At 39.3% G+C, this 25,314-nt stretch overlaps 1 protein-coding gene across 2 annotated transcripts in view; it reads left to right on the forward strand.

Annotated features, from left to right (window-relative positions):
• Positions 1 to 25,314, forward strand: part of MBP (myelin basic protein) — a 124,327-nt gene that overhangs the window by 5,688 nt on the left and 93,325 nt on the right. For both annotated transcript variants that reach the window (XM_075022857.1, XM_075022856.1), the window contains exon 2: positions 24,503 to 24,577. In XM_075022857.1, the coding sequence (XP_074878958.1) occupies positions 24,527 to 24,577 (51 nt within the window). In that variant the 5' untranslated portion in view covers positions 24,503 to 24,526. The remainder of the gene's footprint in view (positions 1 to 24,502; positions 24,578 to 25,314) is intronic.

Genomic DNA, 25,314 nt, shown 5'->3' on the forward strand with positions numbered 1-25,314 from the left:
CTCAGTGACTGAAGGTACAATAATTTTTATATTAATATTTTTAAAATTTCAACAGTTTTTGATCAATGTATCAGCTGTACTAGGTTCATTTTGTACATTGGAAGGAAAGATGTTTTTTAAATCTTACTTTTCTGTATTTTGTTCCAACACTTGCCAAATTTCATAGTGTATAATTGCCATTCTTAATATCTAGTTTCTTAAACTTTTGAGAAAACTTAAACATTTGGGAATATTTAAATTCAAGCCTTTCCAGATAGATGAAATCAAGGGCTGAGGGTATCTAGCGTCTAACTATTATGATTTGAAAGTGAGAGGGAAAGGAAAATCAAAGCAAATACACATCAACATGTATTCCTAAAATTAATTCAGGCATGTAGTGTATTTTTATATGTTTACCTGGTGTGTTATCTTTGGCTTCTGCTAAAGAGTTTAAATCTCTGGATCATAAGTGAAAATATGTTTGTTCTTAGCCTACTTCTTATTTAGAAGTCACAAAATTCAGGTAAAACAATGCAGTTGGACAAGTTATAGCTATCTTTGGAATTCAGATACTTGAACAGAGGCTTGGCAGTGTGAGAGATCAGTACTAACAGACATATATAAAGCTGTTCTGGAGAAAGTTTATGTATTGTTTAGAACCCTTGTACCTGGTCTTAATGTTTCCTTTTAATCCTTGACTTTCTGAAAGAGATTTTTCAAGAATACAGGAGAGGGAACATTGTTATCAAAGATACTGATATGTTTGTTGCGCCTGGCTGCATTTTTGAGTCAGTTCTCTTGATTGTGGTCTTGTGAATACATGCAAGACCATGAAAAATAATGATTATATGCAATGCGTTAGGTTTGATCAAGGACTTGTATAGTGCAACAGCAGCCTCTCACATCAATTGGAATATATTTGTCCTCCAGAGATTCAAAAAACCCTGAAATACAGCTGTTCTGTAGTTGTCAGTGCCCTACCAATTTTTTTTTCAGTTATAAGTTGGGCCATGATAGTTTCCAGATTGGAAGGCGATTGCATATTCTGGGTATCCAAGGGTCTTTCAGAGGACAACGTGTAGCTGGTTCTTCTGTCAGCCCTTTCTGGGCATGGTATTGCCAAAGTGTGGTATGGTGGTAAGAAGCCAACCGTGAGGTAGGTTCGTCTTTGGACATAAGGTGTTTCACTGGTAAAACTGTCACAGTAAAATCATAGTTTCCAATGTAACGATAGCCTCAGAGCCCTAAGGACAGTCATCCTGTATCTTTTACTTAGTATTCACATTCCTAGTTTTCCTTGATAGACCTCAGATAGACAAACTGGAGTAGACTGGCTTCAGGTTGGTAATGCCAGTTGGGTGCATTAAGTGGTAGAGTTGGTCTTTGCTGTCTCCTCAAATCTTCTTCACCAACCTAACAGTATCACTTGCACCTTGTCCACTACAACTGACCAAATCTCACTCATTCCTCAGGCTTTGTATAGGCTGGGTTAGCGTCTTGATGCAGATACAGCCTAGGCTTCTGGCTTTTTTTAATGCAGCAATTCTGCAGATCCCAGTGACAGCTGTTACTGTCCTCTGGCCTTAAAATCTGTACATAAACCTGAGTGTCATAAGCATATCCCTAGCTCACAGCCATTTTCTTCTGACTAATATATTAAATAATATATATATAATTTAGAACTTCTATTGGCTTCCCATAGTACCCACTCCCAGGAAGTGTTTCTGGAGTTTGTGACAAACTCCTTGAGTAACCTAGACTCTCAGCTCATCTAAAACAAGACTCGTCAGTTGCTGTGATTGCAGTTAAGTCACAATGTTTCATGGTTAATAGCAAAACATTGCTTTATGATGTTGTGTGATGTAATGCTTTTCACTTAACCTTCCTCCATTGTTATTTCCCAGATGTCAGCATCCCTTTTCTGATTCTAAAAAAAATCAGTCCTTGGTTAAACTCTATTGTCAAATCTTGTTAATTCTCTGGGTGGAAAGTAGTGTTGGAATACCATCTGAAAAGCTAGCATAGGCAGAGCTTGCAGTGGTTAAAATAAAATGATATACTTGTCCCTTTGAGTGTTAAAAAGGTACAGAAGGAATTATGATGGATTTGTGCGTCTGCTGTTTTTTTCTTTGAAGGACAGCTGTACAACTTTGTGTCCAGAAAGGACCCATTATAGTGAAAACTATGGCAGCAAAGGCTGAAGCCAAAATAAGGAAAATAATTGGCCGATGTTTTCAGTAGATCTGTGGTATGGGATAAAATACTGATGAAACAATATAAAGCAGTAACTTTGGAGATTGACATGTCCCTCAAAGCTTTATCTATAAAGAATGATACTATAATAGGAAACTTTCTGACCCTTATTGTGTTGCATTCATAGTGTTTTGACAGCTCACACCATGCGAGATAGCTGAAATAGGAGCAAAACCCATAATCCCCTAAAATGCTAAAATCCACTGTCAGGTTACACAGCAATCCTGTTTTAGTTTGTCTCTTTAGTGAAATGGTCACTGAAAAATAGTCAGCAATTTGATACCAGGCATTTTCATCTCTATATTGCTTAGTTCAAAGGAAGAAACCACGGTGCCTGAAAGGCGGACCAAAAGACGGTGAACTGTGGAAATGGTTGCCTGGTGTGCTTCATTGTATTGGTTTTATGTGGCAAGGTTTTGGTAGCGGGGGGGGTTACAGGGGTGGCTTCTGTAAGAAGCTGCTGGAAGCTTCCCCTGTGTTCGAGAGAGAGCGAGCCCGTACCAGTCGGCTCTGAGACGGACCCGCCGCCGGCCAAGGCCGAGCCAATCAGTGATAGTGGTAACGCCTCTGTGATAACATTTTTAAGAAGGAAAAAAAAGTTGGGAGGGGGAGAAACAGCCGCGGGAGAGAGGAGTGAGAACATGTAAGAGAAACAAGCCTGCGGACACCAAGGTCAGTGAAGAAGGAGGGGGAGGAGATGCTCCAGGCGCCGGAGCGGAGATTCCCCTGCAGCCCGTGGTGAAGACCCTGGTGAGGCAGGCTGTCCCCCTGCAGTCCAGGGAGGTCCACGGTGGAGCAGATCTCCACCTGCAGCCCGTGGAGGACCCCACGCCGGAGCAGGTGGGTTCCCGAAGGAGGCTGTGACCCCGTGGGAACCCCACGCTGGAGCAGGTTCCTGGCAGGACCTGCGGATCTGCGGAGAGAGGAGCCCGTGGAGCAGGTTTTCTGGCAGGACTTGTGACCCCGTGGGGGACCCGCGCTGGAGCAGTGTGCTCCTGAAGGACTGCACGCCGTGGAAAGGACCCATGCTGGAGCAGTTCATGAAGAGCTGCAGCCCGTGGGAATGGCCCACGTTGGAGAAGTTCGTGGAGGACTGACCCCGTGGGTGGGACCCCACGCTGGAGCGGGGGAAGAGCGTGATCAGCCCTCACCCTGAGGAGGTGAAGCGGCAGAAAATAACGTGTGATGACCGTAAACCCCATCCCTGTCCCCCTTGTGCCGCTGGGGGGGGTTTGGTGGAGAAATCCGGGAGTGAAGTTGTGCCCGGGAAGAAGGGAGGGGTGGTGGGAAGGTGTTCTGAGATTTCGTTTTATTTCTCATTACCTTACTCTGGCTGATTTGTAATAAATTGAGCTAATTTTCCCTAAGCTGAGTCTGTTTTGCCTGTGACAGTAATTAGTGAATGATCTCTCCTGTCCTTATCTCGACCCGCAAGTTTTTGTTATATTTTTCTCTCTCCTGTCCAGCTGAGGATGGGGGGAGTGATAGAACGGCTTTGGTGGGCACCTGGCATCCAGCCAAGGTCAACCCATCACATTCATGTATTGGCGAAATTGGTGATAGCAAAGACGGGCGAGCCTTCTCACATTTCTTAAGGCTTGGTGTTAACTCTCCCATTTTTGTGAAAGTAGAAAGAAAACAAAACAGGTTGGTGGTTTTTTTAATTCATAGTTGGTTTTAGCTTAATATACGTGCTGAAATAATTGGGACTGACTTAAAGCAACTGCTATTTTCTTTTACTTTGGCTCTTGTTGGGCCTTTTCCTCTTAGACTCCTTCCCCAAATGATGGAATTTACTGTACTGAGGGACTTATTACTAAACAAAGTGCGTGGCTTCTACAAATAGAAACTCCCTGGTTTGGTTTTTCATAATCTTTTATCTGTACTATTACTTTGCCCTGACTTGTTTGTGGAAAAGAGGTAAGTATAAACTTTTGTGTAGCTTTCATCAGCATAGTCTGAGTCAGCACTGTTCACCTGGAGGGTAGGCAATAATTTGGCTTTGTTTTTGTTTTTCAGAAAGATACTCTTGTCAAATGGGAAAGAACTTAGAATAAGCGCACAGGGACAAGTTGTTGTTTTCACGGGAATTTTAGTAGGTGGTTTTCAACTGAATGCAGGACTGTTGGTATTGAAAAGTTCATCTTTAATTTTGGCTGACCTGTAGAGTGGGTTGCAAAATATTCTTCTCGTCCTGTGGTAAAAAGCTTTGTATGTAGTGTGGTTATTGGGTTTGGTGGTTTGTTTTATTTTTTTCCCTTAATTCTAACTCCTGAACACCATGATCTTCTTTATTAATGAAGGCGCTAGAGGAAGAAATCTGGTTCCAACTAAAGGCTGGAATTGTAGCCACAAATAATAATTCTTTGTGTCCCTGGAAAGCATGAGAAAGGTTGCAAAATAGTTTTCGTTACTTCTAATTGGCCTTTTATTGTAAATGGTTTGTACATTTCATCTCTCTGAGTAATATTTTGCCCAACTGTTAGGCCTTAGGGAGGCCACGAAGAGCATACAGCAACAACAAAAGTATGCTCCTTGACTTAATGGAGTTATATGGTACAACGCTGAGTAGCATCATATTCGAAATTCTTAACTGCAGTTTATATTCTACCATTAGGGACTGTTGTATCAGCCATGAAATGTATGCTGTACCTGTAGTCTCTTCTTATTTATAATTAGCTTTTGGTTTTGGTGGCTTGTCCCCATAGCTGCAGTGCTACTAAGTGAATTAGGATTAATTGTGGTTAAGGTTTTTCAGCCTTCCTGGCTCAATGAGTCAAGTAGCTTTGTAGAGGCTCTTGAAGGACATGTTCTGTGGGGCCCTTGTCAGTCCCATGACTAAATAAATACATGCATATGCAGTTCTTTTGATCTGCATAAGTGCATACAATTCACAGAACAGCAAAGGCATTCAATTTACTGCACATACGTAGATCATTTCTACAGCATGTTTTGAGTATGCCTGAAGTTTCTCTTGTCTTCTGGGTGCATTGTGCCTAAATGTGCATGCTCTGCATATCATATGTACACAGTTCCAACACAGATTCGTAGACTCATTTGGGTTAGAAGAGACTTCAGGAGGTCTCCAGTCTATCCTTCTGCCCAAAGTGGGGTCACTCATCAGACCAAGCAACGTCGGGCTTTGTTTAGTTGTGTCTTGAAAAGCTCCAAGGACAGAGATTCCACTATGTTTCAGGGCACCTGTTCCAATGCTTGATTATCCTCATAGTGTGTATTTTCCCTTATCTAATAAATATTTATAACTTCCCCTGTTTCTGTTGACATTGTTCTCCCCCTGTGCACCTTGGTAAAAAGCCTGGCTCCACCTTTTTAGTAATTTACTTCTAGATACTGGAAATTTGCTATTAGGTGCTCCAAAGCTTTCTCCAGGCTGAACAATCCCAGTGTCTTCAGCCTCTCCTCACAGGGCGTGTGCTCCAGCCACCAAATGCCTTTGTGGCCTTTCCCTGAACTAGTTCCAGTTGACTGATGCTTCATAGTGGGGATCCAAAAGCAGACCTAGTAGTCCAGATAACAGAGTAATGGATTGTGCATGAAGCAGAACAATTGCTTCCCTCAGTCCGCTGGCTGTGCTGCTGTTGCCAAAGCCCAAGATGCTGTTAGCTCTCATTGCTGCCAGGTGGGCTGCTGATTCATGTATTGCCTACTATTGTCCAGGACCCCCAGGTGGTTTTCAGCAGAGCTGCTCACCAGTAAGTTAGTCTTCAGGCTGTGCTCTCATGATGTTTCTGTCAGCCCTTCCTAAGTCATTCTGAAAGGCAACCCCACCCTCCAGTGTAGCAGCTGCACCCCTAAGTCTGGTGTTGCTCGCAGACTGATGAAATGTTCTGTACACTCTGCTAGGTCACTGTTAAATGTATTAAACAGGATAGGGCCGCTAACCTATGCACATGTAGCCAGGTTATGGGCAGACTGAGAACCGTTAACAGCTACTGTTTGAGCCTAAGGGTAGAGATAGGGTTTTTTTATCATCTAGTAGTCTACCCATCTAGACTGTAACTTGGATCAGGTTAGGTGCAAAGATGCTGCGGGAGACATTGTTGAGTCTTGCTAAAATCAAGGTAGATGATACCACTGATCACCTCTCATCCACAAATCCTGTTATTTTATGACAGAAGGCAATTGTACTGGTCAGGCATGATTTAATGCTGGTGATTCCCAGTCACCACCTTCTCCATATGCCCAGAAATGATATCCAGGTGAGCATATGTCTGAACATACTATGGGAGTGGACTAACAAACAAAGAAAGGAGGCTGGACTGTGATGCTTTCTTTCCCAGTGATCCCTCAGACTTGGTAACCTGTGCATAATCCCTTTCCTGCTCCTTTTTTTCTGATGCCCAGTTGTTGTCCATCTGTAGGTGACTGAGTGCATGCTGGTCACAGGATGGAGCACCTGCATCTTGGGAATGTTGTGATGAATGACTTGGGACTTCATGTGACCTGGGGGAACAAGCTTGTTAGGAACAGGTTGTTGTTGCTAGAGTGATTCTTGCTCCCTGTGTGTGTTTGAGGAATTTGCAAGAAAGGAAGGTGGTAGCAAAAGTGACAGTAAGTTTAATAATTATATTGGTTTGATCAGTGTATTGGTGATCTGCTTATAGCCAGTGGGCTTTGTATTGTGTTCTCTTTTGTATTGATTTAGGTCCATTATCTTGCCATTAGCTTGATAATAAGGAGAAATGCATATGCAGGTGTCAGAGAGAGGCCATGTGAAAATCTTTATTTGCATTCTTTTATGTATTTGAAGCTTTTTTTTTTCATCGTTGGTTTTTGTTTGTGGTTTTTTTGCTTGTTGTTGTTGTTGCTAATATACATTTAAAACTTCTCCAGTTGTGGCTTGCTTTTCTACTAATCACTATTTTGATAGTCCCTTATTACTAACAATTTTTTAGGTGGTCTTTGGAAAACACCAGCAACCCTCAAATGCAGTAAGACCCATAGTAAAACTGAGATTGGCTTGATTTGCACGTACTCAGAAGCAAACAAATCTAACCTGGTTGTATGGTGCTGAGCACTAAGTTCACAATGACTTATTGGGGAATTTAGTATTTCTCAGATCTTATCATTGGCACCACATGATTTACTGGTTCAGATGTTTTAATTTTCCAACTTTTACTGTTATTGATGAACAATGATTACTCTGTGTGGTTCACCATGTATCAAAGTAATTTTGTCATGTGATGATAATTGTCCTTAGTTTCATGCTGTGTAGAACTATACTTTATGTTTTAGGTATTCATTTTTATTCTTTGCATTATTATTATGGATCTGAAAAACCTCTTGGGAGTAAGGTTATAAATACATTTAATGAAATGTTTCTCCAGGACTACTAGCTGAACTGAATGTAGGAGTTACATTTTACAGTTCAGAAATGTTCTAGTAATAATTCTGTCCGCAGTGAATTAACCAGAAATACAGCTTTCATAATATGTTTTGAATGGCATATGTAATTAACTCATGATTTTAATGCTTCCAATAGTGTTTAATTGCAGTAAGACTTTAATACTGTAGGCAAAAATCATAATAGATTGCAAAACTTTGTCAGTATTTTAACTCAATCTTACATGTACCCCAAAATCATACTGATGATTCTAAACTGACACTGAAAAATGCATGTAGGGGAAAAAGCCAGATGCTAAAAGGTAAATAGTACCTCCACAGTAAGTTTTAGGTGTGTAAGTTCTTACTTCTATCTCTAATGTCTATGTCTCCAATATTTTAGGAATCTGGTTTTGTGTTTTAATTATTTCTGAAGTGTAAAATCACATTTTCCTTTTGTCCAACTTAGTAAATTAATCACTGCAAGTAAAACATTAACATGCAAATACGACATTGGTAGAATATTACATTTGAAGATGGCCAAATGATTAAAGGTATTTCGCAATCAGCCAGCTCTGTACTTTAACCTGAGAGAAATAACCAGGGCTTTGGGAAGAGAACAATTAAATAATTTCATAATCACTCATGCATTACCGCAATCATACTGGCACACACAAGCATGAAAGCTGGTTTTGCAGTGTCTTCCTGATGCATGCCTTATTCTATACCATTTACATCGTGCTCAGTTCCCACACTTCCCAATACATCCCAATTAATCACCATCCCCTTTCCTGTCCTTTGAGAGAGATATGTGCGCGCACACACCCACACCATTTCCTTAGTCTATGGGCCATCCATATGAAATGTCTGTTGAGTTCACCTAGTCCATGACTTTGGGCTCCACCGGTTGTAACAGTCTTTCTGGGCAAGATGGATGGTGCGAAGTCTGCGCAGTCGGCAGAGCAGGATTGGGCTTTGGTGTGGTGCAGTGGGCGGGTGACACCGGGCGCAGCAGGAGGATGGTGTGTAGCGCTGGATTGTTGCATGCTGAAGGCAGTTCTGGTTCCATCGCTACCCTGCTTCGCTTGGTTTTATCAAAGTTCGTTCTTCGTTAATCTAAGTGATTCTTACTGTAATACCGTTGATAATGGCACATAACAGTTGTAGTAATGATGACATACAGTGTCAGGGTTATGTAGCAGTTAACATCGTACAATTTAATTCATTGGCTATTCTCACTTAAAATCAAATTCCCTTGAGCCACACATAGAACTTCCCCATCCTTCCGCATCACCCACCAAGTGCACCCCGGTCCTTGAGAAAAAGCGATCCCACGAATCGGTTTGCTTTTGTATGAGGCAGGAGTAACCCAGACTGTCTTCCCTAGAATACTTTTTATGTGCATTACATGGGCTTTATGCCCTTCTACAGTACATAAAAGTTCTGATTGGGCAGGGGCAGCCTGACTGGCAGATTTCTGGTGTTGACTAACCAGGTGGCTTTTGCTAAATGTGTATCCCAATGTTTGAAGGTTCCACTCCCCATTGCTCTCCGTGTAGTTTTTAGCAGTCCATTGTATCATTTGATTTTCTCAGAGGCTCCTGCATGGTAGGGGATGTGATATACCTACTCAGTGCCATGCTCTTTGGCCCAGGCGTCTATGAGGTTGTTTCGGAAATGAGTCCCATTGTCTGACTCAATTCTTTCTGGGGTACTGTGTCACCATAAGGCTTGCTTTTCAAGGCCCAGGATAGTGTTCTGGACAGTGGCATGGGGCATGGGATGTGTTTCCAGCCATCAATATGAAACAATATGATTGTCTTCAGTGGGCTTGCTTGTATAAGAAAAGACCACCCAAATAAGTAAGATCAAATGAACACAGGAAGACTTTAAGATGTTAATGTTTGTTGTCACACTAATTTTAAATAGATAATAAATAGATAAAAAGGTTATTCTGCGTATGTCTTTTTGTGGTGTTGAATTATCTTGTGATGATTTTTTTTTTTAATTGATGGAGAGAGGCATTGACTTAGAGTATGTTGACTCAATTCCAACTTATAATTACATTCTGTTTGTATAAAAATTCCTCCTGTAGTGTCGGTTGAATGAGTTGCCTGACACTTACTGTTTTAAGCATTTTAAGTATTCTCTATTTAAAGGTTGCTGTAATTCAGAAATGTTTGAAATTTTTCTTATTTGTATTTGGTTGGGAACCCTGTGCTTTGAAGTTATTGAACAGATTTTAATCTTTGTTGTAACTAAAATTGCCACTCTTAAGAGATCGTATTTTTATAATAATGTTTTATGATCTAATAGTCCGACTTTACATAGAATACCAATTTTTATGAGGTCTGGTATCACTCAAGTTCCTGAAAATTAAGCTATCATTAGATGAAACTAAAAGATACACTTTTATTATTACACTTCAACCCCTGTCATAAAGAACAAGACTAGCTCCTCATTAGAGAGATTCTTGTGATTCCTGTCCTAACAGAAATTTGTAATGAAGAGCCTGAAGTAGGCAAGTCACAAAAGTAGTACCAGTTCACATGAAACAAAATAAAAATTATGTTCAGGGGAAACTGAGGCAAGAAATTAGACTTCAGACTGAACAGAATGCTGAGTAGCATTGCTGTGGGACATACATAGCGTGTTTCTGGCCAAAAAAGATTTCCTTCTGTTTGCAGTAGTGTATTTATAATATAAAGTCAGGCAGGTCAGGGCAGGGGACCATGATCTCCTTCATGAAAAATTACGTATTCTGGATCATGTTTGGGTATAGGCAGGCTGCAGCGTACAAAGGGTAAGCAAGTGATGAGCAAGATACTGGTATTGCAGTAGTGTTATGACTTGAAATGAGCAAAATAATAATTGGTACCAAAATTATTAGCCACCCTTGTTTCTGCTATGTTGTGATACCACGCTTTTATCAACCTGTGCACGTCCCTGTCCCAGTGGGCCTGGCATCACTCTGCATCTGATCCCATTATTATCTGCTTACACCTTTTCCCCATGTGGCATTTGAGAGAGCATTTGTGGTATCATCTTCAAACCTTGTCCATTCTAGCAGACAACCAACGTATACCGTAATTTTAAGTGCTTTAGGACTGGCTGCTCATATGATATAGTTGGCAACATAAGGGAAATTTATGCTCATTACTAATTGGATTTAGGAGTGAATATAAGTGAACGCTGATGTATGCAAACTGATGAAATGTTTACATGCAGCTATGTTAAAAAAAACCCCAACAAAACAGTTGTGGTGGTAATTGCTTTCCACTTTGCTTAACTTTAAACATACAAAGTCTGCATTGCTGTTAGCTTGTTTTTAAACATCCTTGCCAGATACTATGAAACCTGTGGTTTGGGGGTGGCGCTATGTTTTTGATCAGGGTAGGTTTTTTTTGAGCAAGTATTGTGTGCTTCAAGATAATAAATGGGGGATTTTTATCCCCCCCCCCCCCGCATTGCTGTATTTTTGTTCTGGACATTGGCAGTAATTTTGACAGATGCTCAAATACCAAACCAGGAATGGATTTACTAATAGATACTTACTTATAAAGGGAAATGCGTTAGACTTACTGGATGCACCAAAAGAAGCTAGTGATTAAAACTAGTATTAGCTTACTAAGGGCAAGTTTGGTCATTCAGAATTATTGTAAGGTTTTAAAATGCCACAGGCTAAATATTAGGGACCACAGCTGGGCAGTGTTGGCATAAAGAAGGGAGCGGTGCTGTAAATGGGCCGTCACCAATGTATTTGGGAGTGAAAGGCTCCAGCTGCAACATCTCAAACTAATCATAACCACTAACTTAGAATAGCTGGATTTCCACTTAAAAAAGGAGTTATAAGACAGTTAAAAGCTGTCAGTATACCTTAATTGCTTGCAAAGTCCGTTATAATCTCAATAAAAGCTGGTTTAAGCAAGATGCTACATTAAATAAGAGACCCATTGTTTTCACTTACAGATAACTCTTGTAAGTGTTAAAGGACAGACAGTTTTTGATTTGGGTCTTGTGTAATTTGTACTTCAGAAAGTAACTTGTATTAATGACTGCACTTTTAGTGCTATGAGCTGTTGTTGCTTCAGAACACTATAGGTGAATTAAGAATTGATAGTAACAGGTTGGATGGAGGTATTGTTTAAAGTGGGAAAGTAAGGAATTCAGCCAAATCAGCATCTATTTTCTGAAAAGCTTTAACTCTGTTAAGGAGCGAGGTGAGAGGCACCTTTATTGATGGAATCAATGATACGATGCACACAGAAGTTTGAATTTTCTGTTGCTGGAGAGAGTGTTATATATATATGTGATGTAAAGTTTCAGTCATAAACTGTAGAAATATTATTCATTATTGCTTTCCCATGGTGGTGTGTTTACTGCAGGGTGCTTGAGGAGGGGAGGGGATTTTAAGGGCTATTCTGGAATATACTCTTGGGAGGAATGTTATGAAAAGATCAGTTGGTTTGTAAATTGTTTGGGAAATAGGGGTTAAAGTGACTTGAAGAGCCTTGTATAAAGCACCTAGTCTATCTGTACTGAGAATTAGATGTCTCAGATTATTATCCGGTGTAGCCAACAAGCCGAGTAGAAGGCTTCTTAAAGTCAGTATCTGTCCAAACAAGGTGTGTTATGGTGCTGTTCCTGTTCCCAGAGCTGCGGGGGGCAGAGGTGGGCTTCGTGTGTGTCTCACAACCCTTTCCTGAGGGCACGTGCCCACAAACTTGCAGAAGAGCTGGTTAGCCAAGACCCTACCATGCTGTGCTTGGGATGGAGATGAGCACTGTCTCTTCCCCAAAGGGTTCAGACCTGTGTTTCCCACTCCAAGGAGCAGGCTGCAAAGGTAGATGCTGTTGGGCAGGTCCCTTTCTTCAGTAGATATATGTCTTTGTGCAGAGAGAGTTACAGTTTTCCTGTACTTTATACTGATTGCTTACAGGATAAAACGGATGAACAGAAACTCATTGATGAACTCAGAGTGGAGAATAAAGTCTGTTTGTCCAGTATCCTATACCCCAGTGAAACCCAGCTGGCTAAAATCTAGCACGTTTCATTTTTGCTCTCCCTTTCCAGGGTATCACTATTTTTGTGATTTTATTTTGTATAGGGGTTTTTTGTGTGGGTTTTTTTTTTTTTTTTTTTAAGTCAGTTGTCAGTGTATGAACAGGTTCAGCAAAACGTGGTCCCTCTCTGTTCCCGCCCTACCCTGCAATGCTCCAGGTATACTGTCTGGAAATGTAGATTGGAATATCCTCGGGCAAAAGGAGTTGCCTGTGTTACCTGAGGCTGTTCCGCCATGGCAAGAACCACGCCATTCACACAGTCTCTGAAACACAGTGGTCAGACTCTTGGTTTCTACCTTGAACATAGCTAGGGTTTCTGCTCTCCTCTGGTTCTTCCAGAGCCCTGCTTTTCTGATGTTTAGAAGCACTCTGACTTTAACTTGGATTTATACGTGGGCAGCATGTATTTTCTCCTCTTCTAACACTCATTTAGTTTTGCTTTACTTAGCCTTGATGTGTCATGGGGCTTTTAGTCTTATCCCTGTATAATAGGCTCCTATTGCTCTCATCATCCTCGCATCTGTTCTAGTAAAAAATTCATGTTGTTAAATATGGCTGACCAGAATTGTACCTTGTATTCAGCTGAGGTTATGCTAGTGGCTTGTATGATGGCATTAATTCTTCCTGATCTTGACTGGAAATATCCCCTCATGATACAACGTAGGTCTGTTTGTCTGTCTGGTTTTTTGTTGTTGTTGTTTTTGTTTTTTTAATTTTCCCCTGCTAGATCACGTTGTTGACTCACAGTTATCCTGTGATCAAGTCCGACTGATCTTTCCCCTCAGTATCTTCTGAAATGATCCCTGGTTTCCCACATCCTGTGTGAGTATGCTAATCACAAGCTTACCATCTAATGGTATGGGTGACCTCCTGCTATAGCAGTTTAAAAAAAGTCAGGGAGGGGGGCATTACAGCGGTTTCCACTCCGTCTTGTGATAAGCCTGAGCCTGATGGTTAACATTTTCTGTGTCTGAGAAAGTCTGCTGAATTAAGACCTAGGATGGCAGAGAAATAACCTCGTATATTGATGAGGTTCTGGTGTAAAATCATGTGGAGTTGCTTGGCTGTGTCATCATGCCTGGAGTATTATTTTGTATGACTGATGGCAGAACTTGAAGTCCATGAAGCACTTGTAAAATAAGAAAGGAGGTGTCTGTTGTGATTACAAACCCAAGCATTATATAGTAGCTGAGAATGGGTTTTCAGAATTACAACTCTGGATTTAAGTTTCTAATGTCTGCCTAAGCTTTTCTAGTGGGCTGTAAGTAATTTTTCACGTATTGCCCTTAATTTATCTCTGCCTTTGTTCTATGTTTGTAATACAGGAGAATGTTTTACCTCCTACTCATGTGTTTTGTATACTTATGTTGCAAGACTTTAGGGAACTTCCTCACTGTCTTTGCGTACTGTGTGGAATGAGACCCCCCTCTTGGTTCAAGGCTGTGGACCCTGTCACAATTTTAATGATGGTATTTAAAACATTTTTTTCTTTTAAAAACATTCAGTTAACAATAAAAGTAAAATAGTTCATCCCATTCCTCCCCGTACTTTACAAGTGCAACTTGTTTAGAACAAGATTGTCTTGTGACGGGTGCTGTGAATATTATATATAAGCTTACTTAACTTTTAATCATATAGTGGATTTGAGGTATATTTTGGTAATCATCTGTGAAAGTGAATACACTGCTAGTCTCCTTACTGAAACACATGTTTTCTTACTCCATTATTTTGATGTGTTGCCTGACTTTGTTGGGATTGTTTTGTACACTGAATTTGTCGTAAATGGTGAACTGAATTGGAAAATGATGCTGAAGAAGTGAGTGTTTGGCTTGTCACATTCTTTTGTCTTCCTTTTAACATGAAATAAATAGTCTGATTTTTCTTTTTAGTGAAAGAAGGGGAAATAATTGTCTTGTGTATATTTCATACATTCTCATGTTGAAATAGAAATTTTTCCCTGGGTTTGTCATTTTCCTCTTCAATAGTAATTCCATAATGGCTATTTCTATACTGTCTTCGTACATAGCCTGGATAAAGGTTGGGAAAGCAACATCAGTACATGAAATTTAAGATTTTGATAAAATGAGGCGATGTTTGAGTATGAGGCATGAGTACTTGAAAGCATATTTGAAGAAGCACATAAGTACAATAATTGTATCAGGATGATGTAAAGACTTAAGTGGTTTCTCATGCAGATTTCAGCTCCAGGGTTGCTGCTGTTACTCATTAATTATTTAAAATTCCAACTGCAACAACTCACAGCCTAGTGACTGTAACCTGCTGAGCCTCTGACCTAAACAACTAAAGCCCCAAATACCTGGACTAAAATTCTGTTTGAAAAGGAGATAGGTTTATTTATTTTTCAGATATACAGTTATTCTTAGCAAAAAATATTTTTACTATCTCTGTTCAGAAGGGAAAGCAGCCCATTATGTCATTGCCAGAGAAAATCCCAAACTCGTATCATAGTTTGTGTTTCCAGGTAGGCATTCATGAGCACAGAAAAATTGCTTCTCTACAGCTTTGTAAATCACTTTGTTCCTAGATTTATTTATTGATTTAGGAGCAGAGGAATTTACAAATCCTTACTTAAGCTTCATGAGATCTCACTTGCAACTTGCATAGGAAACCATTTCAAGCTGGAGAACTGTCTTTATTTGTGTTTGTGCTAGCGGATAATGGTAACCTGTTAGGAGGCTGTCACATGAACCTTGTTATGTGTTTTAAGCACACTCAGACATGAAAATATTGAGGACTAAGTCTCCATCAAATTACTTAATTTAAGAGCATAATCTCATGCACAAACCCTCAGGAAATGAAGCTAGTAAAAGTAAAGGCAAAAAAAATGAGAAGCGTAATGCACAAAAAGTGAGAAATATAAGCATATAGTTAAAGATGCATTTTTTTTTTTCATGTCAGAAAAGAAAGATTGGGTTTTGCGCTTCTTTGGTGGTGTGTTTATGGGAAGGGAGGGACATGACTTTACAGCAGTAGATTAAGCCAAGAGGGAGTCAACTTGGAGTATGGTGAAAGTTGGACCCTTCTGTAATAGCACTGTTTATGCCAAATGTAACAGAGGAGCATTTACAGGAAACCCATCTCTTGGTTGATATGTTTACAATATAGATAGATTATATATGAAGTCAGAACAGAGGGTGAGAAATGTCAGGCAGGTAGAGAGGCTTTTTTTTTTTTTTTTTAAATTGAGTTATTTAATTGAGAAGCGTATAGTGGTTCAGTGTTTTCTTACAGCAAAGTTAGCGGTGTCTGGAGAGAGTGAATCATCTTCTTGTCCCATCTGTCAGTCTGTTGCATATGAGAAGATAAGAGCCAGCATACAGTGCCTTTGATTCATGTGCATTTAGAACTGCAGGTGTGCATTTTGTCATAAGTTTCTACATTGTGTTAATGAAATGCTGATCATCAAAGTGGCTGTGTTCACTGGGAAGCTTAGGTGTCCTACCTCACTTTAAAAGGGAGAACATACCATTCACCATTTGGAGAGGACTTGTTTTTCTAAGCAGAGAACGGGGAAAAAAATGTGAGTCTTCAAATGTATCTTGTTTTTATTGTCATGGTATTTTTTCATTTTTATATGAAAACAGATGTTAGGTCTTGTCTGATTTCAGAGTACTTTAATCTCAAAACCTGAAAGTCTGCAAGTAACAAATAATGATACTTGTCTGTATGGTTTCTTGATTGCTCCATGCTTTTTCCCCCTCAGGTATTGATAAGATTATTACTTTGGCCTGGCATTCTCTATCATTTGAATTTTAATTTCTTTCTTTTTTCTTTTTCCTGGTTAATACTGCACTTACATTACATGTTCTTGTGTGCTCGTTTATCTTTTTTTAAACATATTTTAGCATTTAGGACAAGTGTGTACCTTTTAGTTGTTGACTCATTGAGGCGAAGAGGTGAAGTCCACAGTTGCAGAGGCATACTCCTAAAGGAAATATGGTAGTTCAGAAGCAATGATAGTGGAAAGTGATGGTCTTAGGAGTCTGGTGCATATTTTTACAATATATAGAAGGAGATTATGATCTGTCTCTGTTCTTTCTCTATATCTTTGGTTGGTTGGTTGATGGTTGGACTTGATGATCCTAAAGGTCTTTTCCAACCTAAATGATTCTATGATTCTTTCTCTGTCCTTTTTTTTTTTTTTCCCCTCCATTTTCTTTTTCATTAGAGAATTTATTTTGCTGCAGTGTCAAATTATTTTGTCTCTGGAGCACACAGGTGCTGGAAAAAAAATCACCAATGATTATGTGTCTGATCCTCTTCAGAAGACTGGGAAAAATTGGTCCTTGCTCCTAGGTTTTGTATGCCACGCAGACCTCAACAGTCCTCCAATATGAAAAAAGAAAAAAAAAAAAAAACAACCAAACCTCAAAACCACCAGCCTGTTTTGTTGTGTTGTGTATAAAAGACAGTATGTAGCAAATTAAATGAATATGTTGATGTTGGTGACTGAGACAAAAATAGACAAATCAGTCGTAGTTTCATAGGAGGACAACATTTCCTTTTTGGTATAGGTTCAAGGGATGTCTATGTTAGACATATATGTGGTTCTCTCTGTTCCCTACACGGGGAATAGCTGTGAGGCACAAGTACCTCAGAAAAGGCATGGAGGGCATACAAGGAAATCCACATTTTGTCAAACCTCTGAAGTGTAGGTGCTGTAGTAGTGCAGCAAACAGAAGGAATGGCATTGTCGGGTGCTTGGGCATGCTGGGGGCACCTGTACCTTGCCCCAGGTCTTTGGGGTGGTACCTAGCTCCCCCATCAAATGCACTGGTCTCTCTTTTAAAGTGGAGGTGATTAAGGAAATTTCCTTATGACCCTGCAGGTGGATTGACATAATGTTCACAGAGCTCCACTAATCTTAGTGTTTTGAAGACAAAAAGTAAGCATGTGGCTAATGCCATTTGATTATAATAATTGACGATTTATGTTTATATAAGGGAGCATAGATGTCAGTATGCGCTAAATGATGTTAGGTGGGCATTTTTCTGTTCATGAAGGGAAGCAGAAAAGCCCTTTTGAGAAATTTGTTTTAAAATTGTATCTTTTCTTAATGGGCGGGATGAGGCTGATGGTGTTCCAGCAAGGAGAGTGGAGTGGGTTGAGGGAAGAAAGAAGAGAAAAGCAAGAGAAACGTAAGCTACAGAAAATAAATATATGAGGTTTACCAAATTCATTATAATTGTTTTTACAGACTTGTCTATAATCAGATTTGGACTATCCTTAGCTGTGCTGAGGTGAGATTTCTGAAAATCATGTGCTTTTACAAAAAATAATATGCAGCATCCTTCTTGCTGGTGATAGATAGCAGAAAACTGTGATCAAAGCAGTCAGAAAAGATCTCAAACCTTGGGTCCCGTCTGCTGTGCTTACCCCATGGCAATTTTAGGAAATAGCTTGCAACAGCGTTCTTTCCCAGAATATATTCTATCTCAGTGTTGCAGCCTTTCTCCTGTGTTGTACTGTTTGCAGAAAACTGTAGTGAAAATTATTTAATTCTTGTGTCCTTTGCAATAATCTATGAGGTGTATGTAAACTGTCAAACAACTATGCTAGGACTGGGGAGTACTTTCTCAGATAAATAGTGTTTCAGAACTTGGCCTGTCTCTCAGAGGGGTGGTTTTCTAGGTCTAGGATCCTTGCTAAGGCACATACAGTTGTCTATAAACATGAAAGTTGCTGTAGTGTCTGGATGGGCCAGGAAGGGCAGGACTTTGATACGTAAGGCACTGTACAAGCATGATTAAATACACCTATCGGTACTAAACTCCTTGTGACTTCTCTGATTTAAATATTATGGTCGCCACTGAAATCTTGGTTTTGATCATTCGTGATGGAAATGTGTCTGGAATAATGTATTTTTCTTTCAGGAAGGGTTCCTCAGAGAAATATCATTGTGGAAGTCAGAAGTGAAATAAGGTTTGATCTAGCAAGGATTGCATGCTTTCATGGGTAATGAAAAATTAAATCTGCATTAAATAACAATGGAACAATGGATAGAAGGCACTATATTTTATGAAATAATTTAACACTTGAATTAAGAGGACAGGATCCCTGGGAAGAAGCTTGCCCATGAGGCAGGTTGCTTTTGTTATGTGGTTGCTCACATCTGTCTCTGAAGCATCTGACTGTGGCTGCTGATAGAATTAGCTGCAGGTCACTCACCTATGCCTGCTGGATGTTTTCTCTCTTGGTGCATTGGCATACTAGGTTACCACGATGATGGAATTCTGAAGAAACAGATGAGGCATGCCCAGTATCTCGATCTGTTTTGAAAGAAGGCTGAAGTGAAGGGCTTTCTTCCAAAGATGTGTATCACGCTGAGAGCCTAAAAAAACCCACTCAAAGATTTCCATCTAGCTGGCAGCTGGTGCTGGGCAATGTGTCAGCTTGCTTCCCAGGAAGCTGCATAACTTGGACCTGACACTAGAAAAAAAATAATCTTGTGTATGTCATTTTGCTGGATAAGTTTGTAATTAAGAGTCTACATTAGAGGGCTACCAAAATTAGGGAGAACTTGCACATTTCTTAAAAGTAATTACATTCTTTATTTTGTCTAATAAGATCTGGATATAGTACTAAAATGTAACATTTGCTTGGATAAGAACAGTCATTAATTTAGCAGGTAGTTTTAAGTAAATTCCTCAAATATTTTTATATTCTACGGTTACCCTTCCCATGCGTGAGTAAGGCTAGGAGCACTTGCTAAACATATCTAGCATTGTAGTGTTCTGCACTATTATCCAACAACATCAGTCTGTGGTGAATACGTATTCCTAGACAAGGTAATAATTATGTTCTGATACTTGTAAATATGTAAGCACTTGCATACCTTTATTATTATGTGTAGTTCTGTTGAGTCATAACTAAGTGTGTGGGAAGAGGTAAGACTGAACCCTTATTTTACGTAACTAAATTACTCTTCAAGCATCATATTTAACAATCCATTTGCAGCATCCTGTGATTTACATTTGGTAGTTCATGTATTTTAATACAAAGTAAACATTAATGTTGAATAAAGGTGCTCCAAGTGCATTGGCTTATAGCCTCTTGTAACTCTTGAATTACAATTGGTGAGCTGTCACTGTAAACTAGTTCTGGGCTGAAGTTTATAATTTGTATTTAGCATATACAAAAATTACAATGCTCTGTGAGATACTGCAGGGGAAGGACACTCTTTAGAGTCTGACAATTACAAGGGGTGAACTTTTCTCAGGCTTCCATGGGTAAGAAAGAAAATGCTGTTTTGCAGTTAAAACAGTGTAACCTGCAGAAAGTAATACCGTTGCATTTCTTGGTATATTCAAAAAGTTCAGAGAAGTATTTTTCTGCCTTTCAGTGGAAATTCTAAATCATAATTTAAACTTCTTCATAGGACTCTATGTGTGTATGGGAAAATGATTAGAACCTCTTCTTAACTACAAATATCCACTTAATTTCAACAGGCAGACTAGAATGGGCTAAAAAAAATGATATGATGATACATGTTTCTAAACCCCTATTTTTAATCAACTGTTCAGGTGAAGAGAAATAAGTTTCTTGATCGCAACATACATGTATTTTTATATATTTGTATTTGTTCGGTTTTTATTTTGTGTTTGGCAGACAGCAAGGAGAAATTTCTCTCCTTGGGTAAGGCAGTGGCGTTTCTGTAGTTGTTGGTAGTTGGAATATGGCATCCTATCATGAAGAGGGTGGGAAAGCAGCGTGGTCTAGGCTTCCATGAGGTTACCTGTTAGATTGACTCCGTAATAAGGTAAATTGATGGGAGGAGACACTTTATTTTATTGCCCCAGGCAAAATCCCCGGGCTGTCTTTGGAATTACTGGAAGCAGCCTGTATAGCTGGAGTTACTCCTGTATCAGTCATTACTGGGAAGTGCCCAGGTCTTGGCAGCAGAGCTGATTCAGCTGGGTACGTGGTTGTGGTGTGAGGCGGCTGGGTGACTCTGCTGGCAGCGTCTGCAGCGGCGGTTCACAGCTTCCTGCTGTAATTCACTCACTTCACCCCAAAGAGTTGTTAGGTAGCTGAAATGTTTTCAACTTTTAGTCCTATTAAATCAATTTGCTCACATGGCCTGTTATTTCCTGAGCGTCTGAGACGGTTTTAATATGCTGAAACCCACAGTCTTGATGGGGAGTTTTATAGGGGAGCTAGTGTTGTACTCTGATCACCGCAGACCTGTGTAGCGTCCCCTCTCATTTTGTGAGTCAAGCCCATGTGCAAAATCTTTCATCTCACAGGATTTATGAAACTTGCAGAGTTTCATCCCAAAGGCTTCAGGCAAACGCTGTTGAGGTCATAAGCTCAATCTCGTGCTCAGGCCTATTTTGGCAGTTTATTGTTAGGTGTGATTCTTGTTGGATTGAAAGAAGGTTACTGCATTTCTACAGCACTTCTGTTTTTGCATTGTTCTGGTGCTTCATCACTGTTCTTTTGGCTGTTTATCAGTGCTGAAGCATGTATGGATTCCTCTGCAGAAAAGAATGTTGATCAGATGACTGACATGTGTTGATAAGTGCAAGAAGCTGCTGCTTCACTTTATAGAGAGCTGCTTAGTCTGGCAACCTGTATGTTATGAAGGTGACTAAAAAGAAAATACAAATCTTTTTCCAGCTCAGATTTTTTGCATAGTTGACTGCAAGTTCCTGCAAAGATCGTACAATGAGTAATCCCATTGAAGTCAGTGACTCAACTCATTGCGTGAAGATTGGCACAGGTAGAAACTGTGCAGTGTGGTCTTCTCACGACAGTAAGAACCAAAAGCAGTGTTTCAAGTCAACACTTCAGGATGTACTCGCATCCTGAAGTGAAAATGACCCATGTGTTCAGTTTTTAATCAAGTGAGGCAGAGTTCTGCTTGAGGCTAAAATGAAGAATAAGGTCTTTCTGTTTCTGTAAATGAATTTAATGTTTACAGGCTTGGATGTATGTATGTTTTTGCTTCCTAATCAGGTATCTACAGAACAGTTGGCGCTTTCCTTTCCTAATTCGTGTCAGATTTTTTGGAAGCCTTTTTTTTTCCCCAAAGAATTACTTAGTTTTCTCCATTTAACAGGTAGCATGAAGAATTCTGTAACTTTTAGGATATTATTGCTACCTGGATGGTTGCTTTTGTCCCTTTGGCTAAAAAGTGGCTTTACCTCTGTGTGAGGATTTTATAGCAGGTACCTGTAGCTAATGTATCTTGAGTTTAAACATCTGTGTTCATTTATGCATGAAAAAGATGAAGTAAAATCTAGTTGTATTAGTGTTAGTTTCTGGATATGAGGTGAGAATAAGAACGGGTCTGTCATGCGACTTTAGACCATATGCTGTCCTTCTAACACGTTCAAAACAATAAAGGAAACAGAAGTGCAGATTTATGGGCTTAATCAATGCCATTAGTTTTCAGCTTTTAAGTCTGTAGAGAAACAGAACACTTGGCCCAGTTGTAGGTGTACTCTCAAACCACACTCCTAAACTTTGAATAGAGTTGTGCATTTCCATTTCTCCAAGCCTTGTTTTCTTTTTTAATTTCTTCCATGTGTAATTTGTAGTGTCTTTCTGAAGGAATTATGCATTTGGGAATCAGGAGTGTGTTGCTTAGCCATTTCATATGCTTCTCTGTTTGCTTGGTATTCATTTTGTTTGCTTGCTTTGTGCAGGCTTCTGAGCAGAAAACTGGCCTTATCATTTTCAGGTATCTATGGTGTGGTAGCATAGAAGTTTTTACTGCTTTTCTTTTCACTGCCAACAAATGATTTTTAAATATTTATCTGGCTTAGTTTCACAGCATAGCTTGTCTGCATCTGGTATCTTTTTTTAAGATGGCACTGCAGGGCTGGGACTCCGCTATGCTCAGTCTTGTATGGGTGCAGGGTGGTTTTTCATGGAGCATTACTCCAGAGACACCAGGGAGACTAAGGGGAGGCAGGAGTACACTGATCAGAGTTCTGGTCTGCAAGTGTTATGTTGGCTCCGTAATCTGTTTACTTAAACGTATATATATTACAGATCAAGTTTGATAGTTAATCTTTTGATAAATGACAGGAAGAGTAACACTCGGAACATTATGCCTTTATTTTCTGCTGTAGACATTTCTTACAGTTTTGTATTCCACTCTGTTTTCCTTATATGCAAAGTAGGTGATGAGAGGTGAGCTGCTGCTCGTAATTTGTAGAGGAAAGGCCTGTTTGGGGTAGTTCAGCTCTGAAACCCAATGTATACGAATTTATTTGTATTTTTCCTTGAAAATTTTCATAATCTCACAAAAATGTGAATTGGTTGTGCTGATTTCACAATTTAAAAGGGTAGGGTTTTTCTTTCAATCTTTTATGTAATAGTGCTGTTTAAAAACAAACAACTCTGTTTCCAATTTGCCAATGAACTCTACCTTGAGTACGTTTAATGAGTTGGATGTTTTTTAATTTTTCCTTTGTGAGACATTAGAAGTGGATATTTGTGAGGAGTTATTTAACTGGATACACTGATAGGTGGCACTTTTGATTTCAGAGTGAATGGAATTCAGTGAATAGCCATGTGAGCACTGCAGACCCTGACTAACTTGAAAATCTGTCATCGGAGTCGGGCAGAAATAAATCTGTTAGTCACTCCAAAAGTTGCAGTAGAGATTCAGGACAAGATTGCTTTTGATAAAGTGCACATTTCTGTGATGGAAAGTCAGAAGTAATCAAAGTTTCTATCTTTAGAGTCTTTTGGTAAACAAATCAGTACGTGTAGTTGGGGTTATAACTGTATGTTCTACTGACTGAAACTGGTTAATAGCCTACTGTTTTACTTTACGCGTTTTCTATCGTAGCAGAGGTCTGGTTGTACTTTTCTCCCAAGCCTTTTCTGAAGATTATGCTTAATGAAATAACTTCGCCCTCTGATAGCGAGAGCGTTGTGCCAGGATTTCTAATGTTAAGGTTTTATGGTATATACCTCTGGTTATTGCAGTGTAATGAAGTGTTACTGTTAGCACAAGAAACTGAACTTTATTACTGAAAGTTCAGTTCGTAATTCTGAGAGGAAGAAGTCCACTTGAAGCTTCTTTTGCATGTAGTTTTTAAGTTTCAGGACTTTAAATGCTACCTCACACCGCATTCAAGTCGGCTGAAGGCAGCAGCTGTGTATAAGATTCTATACAAACACATGCTTCTACGAGAAGAAATATGTAGCTTAACCACCAGTCTACTCTAAAAGCTGAAATTTTAGTGTTGTGGTTTAACCTACATAAGCTCTGTTAAAGCTGAGATACAACAGGATGAGCCAGAAAATACAAAGAAAGAGTTAGCATTCCTTTCTTATGTGCTTGTCATGAAAGTGTGGGCTGTAAAGAACATATCCATTCTCACCTTCACAGCAAATTGTTAGCCATTTAGTGTGGTGCGCTTTTTTTTCAGTAATTGCTGTTTATATAATGGCAAATGTGAATTCAAAAGAACTTAGCTGATCTTTTACGGAAGTTTGTAGTTACAGATCATTTGGTACATATTACACTGTTTTGGTGTTATAAACGTAGTATTGAAAGACCGGGCCTCTACCTAATTTCTAATCTAGTCCTTGTTTTATCTGCAAATTTCACAATGAACACTTTATTTTTCCTCCTCTGTTTATGTCTTTTGTTAGAAGAAGGAAAGCTTTCTGGTATTGCTTAGATTTGCAAAGTAGACCAGATAAGCATTTTTAAATTTTTTTTTTTTTTTTTTAAGATCTTTCACAGATCTTACCTTGGACTGTAAAAATGCTTATTGTATGAGAACTCTCTCTTTGTTCTGTGTCAGATGACATAGTAATTTGTATTTCACTACAAATGTATTGGTTTCAAAAATGCTGTTTTGGTTTTATCTTTTCAGAATTTAAAGTTCCGGTGATCCATCATGGGGAACCACGTAGGAAAACGAGAACATAGCGCTGACAAGTCAACCAAGGTAAGCGTAGAAAATTGAAGAGGCAGGGCCACTTCAGAATATGTGTTTTGAAATACACATTTTTTAGTACACTAGTCTGTTTACCAGATCACTTTCACCATTACTATTTTGTAGTTGTCAGTATAAAATCACCAGCTTTTTTTCAAAGAGGGTCCTATGAGATGTGGCCAAACCAGGATTTTGCTGTGCTGGATTTAATGAGGGATGTGATGTTTTCCTGCATCAGATCCGTAACTGATAAAAAGCTTCTTGGTCATGGTGGAATTGAATGAAATGAGCCTTACAAGCATGATACTGCAGAAACGCAGAGCTGAATTATGTTCTGCATGTTGACAGCTTTCCATTTGGGCAGTCATTGGCTTTATCCATAAGAAAGAAACTATATAGAAACATGTAAAATAAGAGAATTCTAAAGGAAAAGATTGTCAGTCTGATGAGATACGGCTTTAAAAATCTTGTCCCCAGAAAAAACCAATGAGAACTGTCAAAATGTTTAGTAAAAATGAGTTTGCTTTCTGAGCGTCTGCTGACACTGTTGTGTATTTTGCACGTTATGTGGTATTCTGTTTGCCTTGTGATAATATCTTGTTTATTTGTCTTTCTACATTGTACCGGAAGAGAATTCACGCATATCTTAAAAAAATACTTCTTTTTATATATATATTCATATATATATAAAAAAGATGCTGCTTCTTGCTAGCTATTGCTAACTTCCCTCCACCCATCCCCACCCAAAA

The sequence above is a fragment of the Buteo buteo genome, chromosome 3 (genome assembly GCF_964188355.1).
Source record: "Buteo buteo chromosome 3, bButBut1.hap1.1, whole genome shotgun sequence".
Lineage (NCBI taxonomy): Eukaryota > Metazoa > Chordata > Aves > Accipitriformes > Accipitridae > Buteo > Buteo buteo.